Raw genomic sequence first — 16,307 nt, forward strand, 5'->3', positions numbered from 1 at the left:
CCTTCCTCCCCCTGCTCTCAGCACTGCACCTGTTCTAACAGCAGAAAGAAAAATCACTACACAACCAAAACGAAATGGCGATTGTGACTCAGAACAGGACGAAACACCAAACCACACTGGAAATGACGAGACACATACACAATGAGGTAATCCAGACCCACTCCTCACGCTACCTGAAGTCTGACCCACAACAAGAAAAAAAACACAAATACAATGATGAAAGTAAAATGCAGATTTCCAACAACTCCGACATGGTCTGCAAATCTCATAAGGATTTAAAGAATATAGCCCAGAGAACAAGACAGATATACAAACAGAGATCCTGTCACTTCAGGAAATAAAAGAGAAACGCACTCAAATAAAACCATATCTCTCTTAAACGTGTTTTTACATGATATCAAAGCAGAACCAGTTCTTCTAGATTGATATATATTTTCATATGAAGTCACGTGAACACGAGTACATACTAATGTACAATCTTGCTAGAATGACAATCTAAGTGAGAAAGGATCTCAAGAGCAGCGTTAAGGTCTTATTTTTTGTGTCGTTTCCAAATCCTGTTGTCGTCATGCACTACATAAGAACAGCTAAGACTTCAGCATAACTTCAGTACATTACACGTAAGTTGTTCTTTTTTTTAAAAAAAGGGACTTTACATCGATTGACTTTTTTCTCCGTTTTCACTTTTTTGTAAAACAAAACTCAAAACATTAACTCTAAAAAAAGAAAAACAGCTCCCTCAGAATACATAATTATTACAGTCGTCATCATCAATATATTCGTTATTGTCTCCGTATCTCCATCAGAGCCTTGTGTGTCTTAGCACAGCCCAGCTGTTATAAGAATGCGCAAAGAAAAGAGGATGAAGGGAGGGATGGAGGAGGACAGGGTGGGGGGGGGGGGGGGGTAAAGAGAGGCTCACCATGACTCCAGTGTAGACTTGTAGAGGGAGTGCAGCAGGTGGGTTGGGGGGGGGGGGGGCGTCACCGGGCCTCATTTAGAAAACCACAATACTTTTTTTAGGAGGTGTCTGTACTCCATTAAATAATCACAACAAAGAACGCAGCTTTGATTTGAAATGATTCGTGATTAATCTGCATGCAGCCGACTTTTGTAAACAAAGCCCAGGCAGGCATGCATCTGAAAACGCAATTGGTCAACTTTGCCTCGACACCAAAAGCCAAACTAGGATGGGGAAAAAAAACAAAAACAAAAACAACAATAACAACAACTACTACACACTGGCCCTGAATCAGCGTGGAGAGGACGTCTTCTCCCCTATGGGTGGGTTTATTTCCAAGCACTGGGGGGGCTTTTTTGTGTTTCTTTATTTCAGCAGGCCCAGTCAGAGCAACATAAACCCTTTTATGTAATATCTCCGCCTCCAATAAAATAAACAAACGTGGTATCCGCCCAGGAGAAATGAAACAAACCCGGGCTGGAGTCGCTTCATAAACTCGTAAACGACTATTCCAGTCACTCTGCTTTTGGAAATATGGGGTTGGTTTGGGGGAGGGAGGGGGAGCAGGGCGTGGGTGATGTGTGGGGAGGAGATGTATGGCGTGTATGTATGTTTGTGTACATGTGACATTCTCCTCAGTTCTGCATCTGCTCAAAGAACTTGTAGGTCGGGTTCTCATAACCGTTCTGCTGCATCTTGGACAGGTGGCGCTCCTCAGGGGTGACAGCAGCATCCACCTGGAGGCCAGCCAGAGAGGGAGGGGGAGGTTATCACTCTACAAGCAGTATGTATGTTTCAGCAAATTACAGTAACACGGTTTAATGCTTGTGTTTCACACTAAATGAGCAAACACATGAAAGTCTAACAACTGCATTGCAGCAAAAAAGCCTTCAAAATTTATATTGGAAAAAAAAAAAACAGGAATTATATCAGGTGTTACACAGTTACTGTATCTCCACTAATGTATTGAGAAAAAAAATCAGGTAGTATTGTAATCCAAAATTTTCCTGATAACATCTGAAATCGTGTTCAATAGGACCTCAGGCAAACAGCAAAAACAAATCTCCATTCTCAAAGCGATGAGGGAAGCCATGAAGACGGTCACAGTTCTGAAGGAGTTATGAGTTCCAGTGGCTGTGACCATAGAGACGACACATAAAACAACCTGGCATAAAGCAATAAAATCAGTCTACTAAAATTTCTTAGTGGACTACAGTTAGCCACCCAACATTAAGCCGTCTAATCACCGTTTCACATCGATGGCTAAACTTGTAGCTTAGCTGTCTTACCTTAGTCGACTTTTCACAGGCTTCACGGCCTCGCGTATGCCATTGCCAAGAGACGGCTCCATGCACGACAGTTTTGTTTACCTCCGGGTTGTTCGCTGTTATGAACTATCCAGCACTTGTTTTGTTAACTGGCTTTATTAACATTTACGGACACATAAGAACTGCTTAGCTTTTAGCATAACAGTTTCAGTCTTCAGTTTCTTCTTCTACACTTTGGTCAGCCTTTGTGTGCACACAATGCTCCTCAGCGTAACAGCGACGCCCGGTGGCTTGTGTGAGAACTGTCACAAACACATCATGACAGTCGTCTACTGCAACCACGACCAAAAGCAGAGGAATATGAGCGACGTAGGAGTACTCTTGAGTGTTCCATCACGTACTGGTACATGGTAGCTGCATTTTTTGTGATAAGACATTGAAGTTTTATTGACTAAAATAAGATTAGCCCCCTCTGTACCAGGCTAAAAAAGTTTAGTCGGGTAACATGAAACTTCAGCTGACTAAGCGCTTTGTGCAACAACTAACGTCAAAAAATTAGTCAACTAAGTGAGTTTATTTGACTAACAAGATTAGCTTGCTTTATGAAACCGGGCCCCAGTCTGTTTCTGCAACACTTATAATGGAGTAACGAAGTGTAACAGAAAAAGCAACAGTGTTGTCTCCTGTGACCAATGACGTAACAGACAAAATATGTTTCCCGTCAGCAACCACTAAAGATGGTAACACCTTCAGAGGTATCCGCCCGGGAGAAATGAAACAAACCCGGGCTGGAATCGCTTCATAAACTCGTAAACGACTATCCCCCCCCCCCAAAAAAAACAAAAACCTGCTGAACAGTTTAAAAAAGATAATTTTAAAGCATTGGCACATTTTACAAACTGACTCTACCTTGGGAGAGGCCTTTAAACAGCAGCCTCTGGTGGTGTACAAAAGAGGAAGAAACCTTAGAGACAAACTGGTACATTCCTATCTTCCTCCTTCTCCACCAAAAACAGTCCAAATCATGTTGACTCCTATCCCTGATGGTAATCGCAGGTGTGGAGGCTGTAGTCAATGTAACTACACCTACTGCTGTAACAGTTTTAAACATCCCCACACTGGTAAAGTCATACCCATCAGAGGCATCATATCCTGCAACACAAAATCTGTTAACTACATGATTACCTGCCCATGTGGAAAAAACAAGCAGGGCTTTAAAAACACAGATTGCAGAACATAGGAGCACAATAAGATGTAAAAATTTAAATTATCCTGTGGCAGCTCATTTTGTTGAGTTCAATCATCCTATCTCTTCTTTAAGATATATTGGTATTGAACATGTAACTCTGCCACCAAGAGGTGGGAACCTGGAAGTGCTAATATCAAAAAGAGAGTACTTCTGGATCCACCATTTGAAGACTCTCACTCCTCATGGACTAAACATTGACTTCGATTTAAGATCAGGTCAGAGCTGCGTCAGTCACAGTCAGTCAGAGCTGCGTGTCGTCAGAGTGAGCTGCAAAAAGTTTGTACCTGAGTTTTCAGAGGTGGTGTTTGTAGTTGCCATCTGCCACGCCGGTGTTTGCCAACCCGGACAGTGGGAATACCACCTCAACCGGCAACTTAGCCCCGCGACTGGACAGCAACAACGTCCGAGGCCCGCTCAACGTGGTGAATTCACTGAGGCCGCGCGCTGCGTCATTAGAGCCGCGCGTCACGAGTGCCGCTTCCCCGAGGCCTCGTGCAGCCACCGCGGATCCATCAGCGCGGAAACACCGAGGCCGCGCGGCACCAGCGCAGTGCAGATCCATCCCGGTGACAAACAACGCAGGCTGTTAACATCGGCGATCGACAAGCTGCTCATAAGCCGACCATGGGGCCTAAGAAGGTTCTGACAGCGGAGGAAGGTGACGATATTAAAAAATCTCTGGACTTTCTATCAGAGGAGATTTCTGTTGTGAAGCAGCAACAGAAATCAATCATGGATCTGGTGGAGGAGGTGAAGGCATTACGGCTCCAGAATGCCGAGAAAGACCGGCATCTGGTGCAGCTGGAAAATAGAGTGGCTGAATTGGAGCAGTACACCAGAATTAACGACGTCATCATCACAGGTCTTCACATCAAACCACGGTCCTACGCACGGGCGGTAACAGATGAGAGCGGAGGGGAGCCCAGTGAACAGGAGGTCAGCTCTGTGGAAAAACAGGTTGCTGATTTCCTCCTATCTAAAGGTATAGAAATGGATTTAAATAACATTGAAGCGTGCCACCCTCTGCCCCGGAGAAATTACGGTGACAAACGAACCGTCATCATGAGATTCATCAACAGAAAACACAAAACAGCACTGTTAAAACAAGGAAGAAAACTGAAAGGGACAAACGTATTCATCAATAAACATCTCACCAAACGGAATGCCGACATCGCCAGGAAAGCACGCTTCTTGAAGAAACAGGGAAAAATCCAGCACACATGGACTTCAAACTGTAAAATATTCATCAAACTGAACGGATCACCAGAACAAGCAAAAGTCATGGCAATAAGGAACATCGAGGAGCTGGACAAATATGAACAATAGTGTTTCTTAAAGCGAGGATCTGGACAAATATGACCAATAAGGTATGAGGACACAAACACATCACAACACCATGACACAGACCAGAGGAACCTATTCATCTACTACCTATTCATCTACATCTGGAGACAAGAAGGATATAACTCAAAGGATTGCTGATCATGGAAAAGTAGAACTGAGAACATTTAAATACACAGACCACAATGTACTGGACTTGGAGCACGATATAGACCCGGACAATAATTTCTTCTCAAATATCAATGACAGTTGTTGCTATTATACAGATGAACAGTTTAATCGGATCATCAGAACGGATAACAAATTATCAATAATCCATTTCAACAGCAGAAGTCTATATGCAAACTTTAACAACATTAAAGAATATTTAAGTCAGTTTAAAAAAATATTTAACATAATTGCTATATCAGAAACATGGATCAATGAAGATAAAGGAATGGATTTTGAACTGGATGGATATGAATTTAATTGTGTAAACAGAAAAAATAAGAGTGGAGGAGGAGTGGCTGTGTATGTGGATAAGAACATGGATTATAAAATAGTAGACAATATGACAACTGTGATTGATAACTTATTAGAATGTATAACTATTGAAATATGTGAAGAAAAAAGCAAAAATGTATTAGTCAGCTGTATATATAGAGCACCAGGATCTAGTATTGAAACATTCACTGACTGTATGGGAAAAATGTTCTCAAAAACTAATCAAAAAACTGTGTTCATTTGTGGTGACTTAAATATTGATCTGCTCAATCCAAATAAGCATAAAATAACAGATGAATTTATCAGTATAATGTACAGTATGAGTTTATATCCAAAAATCACCAGGCCAAGCAGAATTACATCCCATAGTGCCACCTTAATTGATAATATATTCAGCAATGATATTGAGAATAACACTGAGTGGATTATTAATCAATGACATTAGTGATCATCTACCAGTTTTCATCGTTTATAATAGAAACCATCGGCGGAATCAGCCAGAGGAGAAAATAAAATACAGGCGAGTGCGGACAGAGGAAAACATGAACACACTAAAGAAGGATTTACAGGAGCAAAACTGGGAAAAGGTATACAGTGAAAGTGATGTTGATAGTGCATATGAAACTTTTTTACAAATATTTACATCATTATATGATAAAAATTGTCCAATTAAACAAGACTACAGAAAACAAAAAATCCAAGCTCGACCATGGATGACGAAAGGGTTACGAAATGCATGTAATAAGAAAAATACACTGTATAGAGAATTCATAAAACTAAAGACTAAAGAGGCAGAAAATAGATATAAGAAATACAAAAATAGATTAACTAATATTATACGGGTATGTAGGAAGGAATATTATAGTAACATATTATATAATAACAAAAACAATATTAAAGGAATATGGGATATATTAAATAGCATTATCAAAAATGGTAATAAAAAACAGAGTTACCCTCAGTATTTCATTGATAATAATGTCAAGAAGGAAAATAAGGATGAGGTAGTCAATGGTTTTAATAATTTTTTTGTAAATATTGGACCAAGCTTGGCAGAAAAAATTCCCGATTCCCAATCTGAGGATTGGGATAATAATCTTATAGAAAGAAATCCCTGTTCAATGTTCCTCACAGCAGTGGATGGAAATGAAATTATAGACATTGTGAATAATTGTAAATATAAAACATCTACCGATTTAAATGAAATTGATATGGTGATGGTAAAACAGGTCATTGAATGGATTGTAGAACCATTAACATACATCTGTAACTTATCATTTCAAACCGGTAAATTTCCCAATCAAATGAAAATAGCTAAGGTTGTGCCGCTGTATAAGACTGGGGATAGACACCACTTCACAAATTATAGACCTGTTTCTTTGCTTCCACAATTTTCCAAATTATTAGAAAAGTTATTCAATAATAGATTAGACAAATTCATAAATAAACATAAATTACTTACTGATAGTCAATATGGATTCAGAGCACATAGTTCAACATCACTTGCATTAATAGAATCAGTTGAGGAGATTACAAACGCCATAGACCACAAATTACATTCAGTTGGAATATTTATAGACCTTAAAAAGGCTTTTGATACAATTAATCATGACATATTAATCAATAAACTTGAACAGTATGGGATTAGGGGGTTGGTGTTGCACTGGGTGAGAAGCTACTTAAGTAACAGAAAACAGTTTGTGAAGTTGGGGGAATATACATCATCATGCTTGGACAATGCTTGTGGCGTCCCACAGGGGTCAGTATTGGGTCCAAAACTGTTTCTAATTTATATAAATGATATTGTCAATGTTTCCAAAATATTAAAATTAGTATTATTTGCAGATGACACAAGCATTTTTTGTTCAGGGGGGGATTTGCAGGAGTTACTGAGGAGGATCAGTATAGAAATGGGAAAATTGAAAATATGGTTTGACAGAAACAAATTATCATTAAACTTAAGTAAAACAAAATACATGTTATTTGGCTATTGTAATACAGACATACAGGTTCAGTTACAAGTCAAGGGGGTAGATATTGAAAGGGTACATGAAAATAAGTTTCTGGGGGTGATAATAGATGATAAGATAAACTGGAAGACTCATAAAACATACAAAGTAAACTGTCAAGAAGCATTTCAGTTCTAAACAAAGCGAAACATATTCTGGACCACAACTCACTCCGCATTCTTTACTGCTCACTGGTTTTACCATATTTACAGTACTGTGCAGAGGTATGGGGTAATACTTATAAAGGTACAACACAATCACTATCAGTAATGCAGAAAAGAGCTATAAGAATTAGAGATCATACAAATCCACTATTTTTACAATCCAAATTCTTAAAATTCACAGACTTGGTTCATTTTCAAACAGTACAAATTGTGTATAAAGCAATAAACAATTTACTTCCAGCAAATATTAAAAATATGTTTTTTAACAGATCAGGGGATTACAGTCTGAGGGGGAAATTTAATTTAAAGCATCAGTGGGCACGAACAACATTAAAAGGTTTCTGTATTTCTGTCTGTGGGGTGAGGATGTGGAACAGATTGGGAGTGGGGCTCAAGCAATGTCCAAGCATGAACCAGTTCAAACAGTGGTACAAAAATATGGTTTTTTCTGGGTATAGGGAGGAGGAAGGGTAATGAGGGTTAGGGTGTTTTTGTTTTTTGCTTCGGCTTGTAAATATATAGTATTTTGTATGTAAGTAGGTATGTGAAGGTGTATATTTATGTTTGTGTATATATATGTGTATATATGTATATGTGTATATATGTGTATGTATATGTGTATGTATGTTGATGTGTGTATGTATATATATATGTGTATGTATATGTATATATATATATATTGATATCGATTTAGGTGTGTAGGAATCTATGTGTATATGTGGCAAAGGGTATTACTGGTTGTGGGGAAGAAGGGGTAGGGATAAATAAGCTGATGCTTCACCCTACCCCTTTTCGGACATGTTGGGTACACAGTAGGAACTTTTTTGTTGTTGTCTTTACTGATCTATCTTGTAATTGTTGTTGTATCAAATGTTCGAAATAAACAGTTTTCATTCATTCAAGATGTTTTTTGTGATTATGTTTTTGTAATCATGTATTGTTTATGCTGATGTTTTTCCTATGAATATTTAATAATCTTGTCTTCTGATTTTTAGAATGGGCTGAAATCACTTGGTGTCATCACTCTTGGGACCTCCCACTTGTTGGAGCGGGTTATGAGCACCTGGGTTGACAAACAATTTTGAACACTTGGTCCAACTGAAGCTGCAATCTGACGAAGGCCTTTGGCCAAAATGTTATTATGAAATAAAACAGCAGCAGGACATCAATATTTTGAGTGTGCTATGCTTTTTCTTTATATTTGAGTTACTATTTCTGCATATGCACCTCAGCAGAGGATCTTAGTGTGCATTTTTTACCTATTTATTTTTTCTTTATATTTGAACATCTTCAGAGGTGCCATGGCTGACTTGGTAGCCTCCGTCCATCCTGCTGTCTTGGTGGGTTACTTTAAAGTCTTGGTACAAGAAGTTCAAAATCAGTAATTTGTAACTTGACAGTGATTTTGTCCTACCTCATATTAATGCATCAGTTACCCAGTTTTTAAGGAATAAACACCCAACTAAAGCTGTCAAAAATAGACAATGTTCAGATTATGTGGTCATAACTAAATGCAAATACATTTACAACAAGTCTGGGAGTATGCGAGGGTGCTGCGATCCGTCACATCCAAGACACCAATCGCCTTGGGTCAGACAACGGGTTCACCCCCACATCTCTAAAACATCCATCTACCTGCCACAACCAGGTGAAACACAGGCTTGGCCGTCCTCAACACTCAGGCTCCTGTGTGCTGAATCATGCACAGAGAAATGGGCCACATGGCCAAAATGTCAAAGCTGTTGCTCCCTCACAATGCAAGTGATACTCATCATCTTTGCAACCATTCGTTTGACTCAAAGTCATTCCAGTGCTACCCAAAGATCCTCCAAAGAGACCGAGCCCCAAAGACACACAGTCAGCCCCCTGAGTCACTGATTCACATCCAGTTTCACATTCAATTAAACACAAAATTTAAATTATCTCTCATTTAAGATATCAGACTGGAATTATTTTCCTTCATGCATGTCATCATATGGCATGCTGCCTTTGTGTGACGTTTTATTTAAAACGTCACACAGATTAGGATTATCTCTGTTTACAAAATTCATGGACACATAAAATCATTCCTACATAACCCCCCCAACCGTCCTTTTTGTTTGTAGGGGGCATTAAAAAAATAAAAAATAAGCTATCGCCCCCAGCTTTTGAAAAAGTGTAACGAGCCCTCTCCAGAACAAAAAACATTATTCTGTTAGTTTACTGTGTAGGGCAACAAACGTGCACAAAACCGTTTAATTAATCAACACGATCTTCTTGCAGACAATTCATCTCAAAGAAACGATGTTCAGAGGTTATTGCTGGTGACATTAAATGTTGTATTTAGTGGTTTAGTGCTCTTTTCAGGAAACAGATTATGTTTGTCGACAGACCACGAGCTTTAAGAAGAGTATTTCCTTCATTGTGCACGGTGCTGAGAAACAGATTTCCGCCGCTCGTTCTGCTGCTTCTCACCTCGATGACTCCGTGGTGGATGGAGGTGTACTGCTTCTTCCTCAGCATCACCAAAGTGATGACGATCACAGTTGCTATGACAACACCTCCGACCATAAGGCCGATGATGGCGCCCTTGTTGGAGCCCACATCCTCTGCAAAGAAGACCTGAAAGACAATGAGCAGATACCTGTCAGCAGGCCTGTCAGTCACACAGCAACAACCAATCAATAACAGGGCCTCAAACGATGCGTTCAAAGGTGATCTGTTCATTGCTGTGTGAGTACAGATGTCTGATTGAACGTTTTTTAACGGAGTTAGCTTTTTTCCTTGCAGGGTAAATGTGTAAAGTGATTGTGACATAATAGATTAATGAGTGCAGTTTTTAATATTTCAGGCACCCGAGCTTAAAGACGACCTTCATGTCACTTCCCTCAAGGAACAAAAGGGTTTGAGTCAGAGCTCGTTTTTCTGCACATAAGAACAGAAATTGGTATGACATTTCACTTTTATCCCCCCAAATAACACACACACACACACACACACACACACACACACACACACACACACACACACACACACACACACACACACACACACACACACACACACACACACACACACACACACACACACACCTTCAACCGCTCAGTCCAATTAAGGGTCGCGGGGGGCTGGAGCCTATCCCAGCAGTCATACAGCGCAAGGCTGGGTACACCTTGGACAGGATGCCAGTCTGTCACAGGGCCACAAACAGACAAACAAACACATACACACCCACGCACCTATGGACAATTTGTTTCCAGTCCACCTAACCCGCATGTCTTTGGATGTGGGAGAAAACTGGAGCACTCAGAGAGAACCCACGCAAACATGGGGAGAGAACACGCAAACTCCACACAGAAAGGCCACAGGCGGGAAATGGACCCATGACCTTCTCGCTGTGAGGCAACAGTGCTAACCACTAATCCACCGTGCCCCCCGCAAATAAATTAATACTTAATATATGACTGGGGTGTTACCACACACACACACACACACACATACATATATATATATACATATATATATACATATACATATATATACATATACATATATATATATATATATATATATATATATATATATACACACACACATACACACACACATACACACACACACACACACATACAGTGGTGGGCACAGATAACCAAAAAATTAACTTCGATAACAGATAATAAGATAACTGAAAAGTTATCTTTGATAAAGATAAACCGATAAACCACCCAAAAATGTATTGGAAGTTACAGATAATCGATAACCGATAAATTCCGGTGTTGTCTATGGGACATTTGCAGTTACTAAAGCGCTGAAATAGATTTTTAACACAATCGCTTTTGAAAGCATCAAAAGTGGTAAAAGACCTAAAGAATAACCAAGAATGTTTGACCATGTTGCCCCCTGCAGGAAGCAGCACAGACAAATCCTGAGAGCACCCACAAAATCAACTCTTTACTAATCATAATCTTTTTTTTTCCAACATTCTGCCCCTGCTGGAAGCTCTTGTTTACAACAGCGCTCCCACCACAGAGGCACACCGAGAGCAGCCATAAGGCCAGCTCCCTATCAATTTCAACACTCCGGTCAGGCGGAGGTCGTGAAAAATAAAGTCATACTAACTTATGGTTTTTTGAAAATACTGATAGAATAACTCCATTAATGTCAATTCTGTCATTTGTACAAAGTTAAAATATAACATATATCTTTTAATGTTGAATAAGGCACTAATTCTGAGGTTTTGTAACAAACACAGACCACAAACCATTCTGGGTAAAAGTGCTAAACAGTGATTGGTTCAGTAATCCATTATGTAAACCAACACGTTAATGTGACGTGTGTCATGTGTTGGTTTAAAGATAAATAAATAAATGCTTTTGTAAAATATTCCATTTTTATTTGTAAAAACAGGCATTTTTACGGAGCCCTGGAAGTGTCATCGCAATTGCATGTTTTAAAACTTTTATGATGTTGTAAAACGTGCACTCGATATTAGTAAGTAAGTAAGTAAATTTATTTATATAGTGCCTTTCACAGACATAAGGCCATGTACACACGTTGTCAGGTATTTGTAAAACCGAATATTTTACCCTTTCAGTTTGGGGAAAAACTTCATCCACACTACGTCGTTTAAAAAAAAAAAATCCATCCACATTGAACCGTATAAATGTGTTGTAATTAGTCTGCCAAACCTTTGGGTGGTGGTACCGATTAAAATTCTATCCAATCAGGAGCCTTGTTCTCTTGTCGTCACTTCCACAAAAACTGAAAACATGGCGCCAACCTCGTTCGTGTGGACCGATAAGGAGTCGGAATTACTAACCGTAGTTTTAGAATACAAAGTTAACAAATATATGCACACAAAAAGCGCCTGGACAATGGACAATACCAACACTGAGAGCAGCCATGTACCCAGACGTTTAATACTGCCATGAACACTCCTGGCCAGTAGATGGCAGTAGCGGCCTTGAAAAAATGTCAAACAAAATTCCAGATAATCCGTGTCTGCTACATTTAAGATGCATGGAATTTAACAAACGCAAATACACTAACGTCTATAAACCCAGAGAATATATTCACGAGAGTTTTAGGCACTAGCGTTTAATGCTGTTATATGTGGACCCTGAACAGAGTGTCTGAAATGCATTTGTCCTGTCATGAACGTCTGAGATTACCTTATGCTACCCATAATGCATTGCTGCCTTTAGAAAAAGTTGTTTTTATACAATTACAATCATTCTTAGAAAATAATACTGTCTTTGAAAATTTTCAATCAGGCTTCAGAAACTGTCATAGCACTGCATCGGCTCTTTTACAAGTTCACAATGATGTCGCATTGTCAGTAAATGCAAAGTGCCACATGGTTTTAGTGCTGCTGGACCTGACAGCTGCCTTCGATAGAGCTGACCACTCAGTCCTCCTGTCCCGTCTAAAGAAACATGTTGGACTTGATGGCACTGTTCTGAAGTGGTTCACATCATATCTTTCTGATCAATGTTTTCCTGTAATGGTTGGTGACCTGTCCTCTTTGAGTGCTTCTCTTGTTTGTGGTGTTCCGTAAGGCTCAATCCTTGGCCCCACTCTCTTCTCCCTGTACATGCTACCACTCGGATTAATCATTGCAAACCACAATACTGTATGTCGTTCCACTGCTATGCAGACGACATTCAAATCTACCTCCCGTTGCAACAAACTGACGCGGCCACTGGGAGCACGGTGGCCAGCTGTATCGCAGAAATAAAACAGTGGTTGTCTTTGAATTTCCTACACTGAAATGAAGACAAGACTGAGTGTATTTTGTTTGGTGACTCACAGATAATGGACGTTAGGGGATTGTTGGTTAAACCCACTGTCAGAAATCTTGGGTTGATGTTTGACTGTGGTTTTAACTTTGACAAAAAAAAATTGACTCTGTGGTCAAATTGAGCTTTTATCAACTATGGCTTTTAGCGAAGGTAAAGCCTTTTTTAAATCGTGTAGATCCGCACCACCACTGACCTGGGTCTTTTTTTAAATTTAAGTTAAAAACCTTCCTTTTTAGAATGGCTTTTGCACAACCAGCAGCAATGACATTTTTTTTTTTTTGGTTCTTATCTGCAAATATTTTGAATGTATATTTTTACTGGTATGTTTAAATTTGTTTATGGTCTCATTGTCTTGAGTTATTCTCTGTGTTTTGTATCTGACTGAAGCACTTTGGTCACCCTTTGGGCTGTGGAAAGGGCTATATAAATAAACTTTGACTGATTGATTCATTGAACCTCTTTGTAAGATGTCTTGGAAATCACTTTAAAGGTATTATCCTGTTACATTTTCAGATTCAGAAGTGTTACACAAGGAAAGAAAAAAAACAAACAAAAAAACACAATTTCAAAAAAAAAAATTCAAATGAAGCCGCTGAGTTTGATAAAATGACCTTTTCTGCACGGGTGTTGAGTGGAACGTTCTTACTGTGTGCTGCTCGGTGACACTCATTTGCAGAATAATGCTGCTGGATGCTGCTGACTGGTCTTACAGAGGATATCATCAACTTTAAGGAGTGCAGATAACGAGAGCCTGACACCGGCTGCTCACTGTGTCAGAAATGTTATCCACAGTAAAAAGAAGGATTAAGGGATTTAGGTGAGAGGAATAAGGTTTGACAGAGCACAAGTGGAGGTTTTTAAAAACGCTGAATGAAATGAATGAATGAGTACCAAAGTGTATTGCTGTTGTTAGTCCATTAACATGTGACTGACCAGGAAAAGCACACACACGCACACACAAGGAGTGAACACAAACTTAAGTCTGATGTGGGGAGAGTGTATTAGGTAAGAGCAGACGAGTGTGATGCCCACATTATCACGGCTGTCTCTATGGACACCTGTCTCCATGGCGACAACCTTGGGAGTTTAGCAAGAGGACAAAGTGTAGAGACGGACCTATCTGTGGATGTGTGATTGTAATTATGCATCTTTATCAGTATCTTCATGGCCACACAAATTTTAAATTAGTTAGCACGTGCACTAATGATGAGAGATCGTATGTGTGTGTGTGTGTGTGTGTGTGTACCAGTTTCTGATGGTGAACTTCGTATTCAGTGCTCTGTCTGTCTGCCTTCTCCATCCGGAGCTCAGGAATAGCATCCATCTTCATTCCAGTGACTGGCACAGGAAGGAAAAACACAATCTGTTATCAGTGGTGACATTCACTCACCTTCTCTTTCTGGCAAACACACAGTCAGACGCACCTCAACAGCCGAGTGTCGGCTGTCGCAGCCATGTGGAGGCAATCTCACACACAGCATAAATATTCCCTGCACGGCTCCGTCCCGCTGTAACTCTCCAACCGCAGCTATAATCAATGTAAAGTGGAGCTGGCTGTGTGGCGCCATCTCAAATTTATTTCAAGTCAAAATACGCGGCCATATCAAACACCAGGTGCTAAGCAGTGCACAGTGTCACCGCAGTGCCATTACTAGTTGTTTCCAACCAAAGTAGTTGTCATTTTGACACCCAGGGCCAGTGGAGGGCAGAGTTCAGCTAATTCAGCTAACAGCTAATTAGCAAAGCTAAGATCAAATAGCTTTGACTAAACATAGTTATGCTAACTTTAATACAGCTAGCATTTTTTAAATAACATTTAATTCTCAAACACACTGGTGAACTCTAACATTATACGTTTGTTACAGAATTCAAGCACTAATCCAATACGCAAAACTCACACATCACACAAACGCAACAAGCGCATCACTTCAAAGAGACGGAGGAGCAGGAAGTGAAATCAGCGTAAATGCATTAACTAGATGAGTAGGGGTGGTGGCCAACTGGTTAGTACACTTTCAGTGCGGAAGGTTCCCAGTTCAAACCCCATCCCTGCCACATTAATCCATGTAATGGGGAGTTGCATCAGGAAGGACATCCGGTGTAAAACCTGTGCAAAATCAACATGTAGATCCACCTCGGAGTGAAAACAAGGAAGCTGCCGAAGAGACTTACTTGATTTTCCATGTCTGTTTTTAATGCTTATTATTTCTTATTTGTTGACCGCCTTCTGTACTGTAAATAAACTTTTAATTGAAAGGAAACTCCTGTTTAATACTGTTAGTGTTTAGCACTAGCTTCAGCTAAATGTTTTAGCAATTTATCAGTTTAGTGTCATCACAGTTAACTTTCCAATTAGCAGATTAGCTGTAATCAAAGTAAACTGTTTGGTTAGCTGTGAACACCACTGAAGCGCTAATCTGTGCCCCCATTGGCGTGTTGGTCTTAAAATAAGGTCCAATCAGGCGCCATGTTGGCACATTGCTACTGTGAGCCTACAGAAAACAACTGCGCAACAGACCACCAAAAAGCTGGTCTATATTCTAGTACAGACTTTTTCATTTATATAGATATATATATAGATATATATATATAGATATATATAGATATATATATATATAGATATATATAGATATATATATATATAGATATATATAGATATATATAGATAGATATATACACTCAACAAAAATATAAACGCAACACTTTTGGTTTTGCTCCCATTTTGTATGAGATGAACTCAAAGATCTAAAACTTTTTCCACATACACAATATCACCATTTCCCTCAAATATTGTTCACAAACCAGTTTAAATCTGTAATAGTGAGCACTTCTCCTTTGCTGAGATAATCCATCCCACCTCACAGGTGTGCCATATCAAGATGCTGATTAGACACCATGATTAGTGCACAGGTGTGCCTTAGACTGTCCACAATAAAAGGCCACTCTGAAAGGTGCAGTTTTATCACACAGCACAATGCCACAGATGTCGCAAGATTTGAGGGAGCGTGCAATTGGCATGCTGACAGCAGGAATGTCAACCAGAGCTGTTGCT

At 39.6% G+C, this 16,307-nt stretch overlaps 1 protein-coding gene and 1 long non-coding RNA gene across 4 annotated transcripts in view; one reads left to right on the plus strand and one right to left on the minus strand.

Annotated features, from left to right (window-relative positions):
* The first annotated feature begins 1,244 nt into the window (after positions 1-1,244).
* Positions 1,245-15,068, plus strand: LOC117514654. Its single transcript, XR_004561923.1, has 3 exons — positions 1,245-1,369; positions 1,906-1,910; positions 15,055-15,068. It is a non-coding gene; the product is annotated as an uncharacterized LOC117514654 (long non-coding RNA).
* appa (amyloid beta (A4) precursor protein a) overlaps positions 1,373-16,307 on the minus strand; it is a 134,819-nt gene continuing 119,884 nt past the window's right edge. For 2 of the 3 annotated variants that reach the window (XM_034175191.1, XM_034175185.1), the window contains 3 exons: positions 14,502-14,593; positions 9,930-10,076; positions 1,373-1,698 (listed from right to left, as the gene is read on the minus strand). In XM_034175191.1, coding sequence (XP_034031082.1) covers positions 1,597-1,698; positions 9,930-10,076; positions 14,502-14,593 — 341 coding nt within the window. In that variant the 3' untranslated portion in view covers positions 1,373-1,596. The remainder of the gene's footprint in view (positions 1,699-9,929; positions 10,077-14,501; positions 14,594-16,307) is intronic. The other variant, XM_034175196.1, reaches the window with a different exon arrangement.

The sequence above is a fragment of the Thalassophryne amazonica genome, chromosome 1, assembly GCF_902500255.1.
Source record: "Thalassophryne amazonica chromosome 1, fThaAma1.1, whole genome shotgun sequence".
NCBI lineage: Eukaryota > Metazoa > Chordata > Actinopteri > Batrachoidiformes > Batrachoididae > Thalassophryne > Thalassophryne amazonica.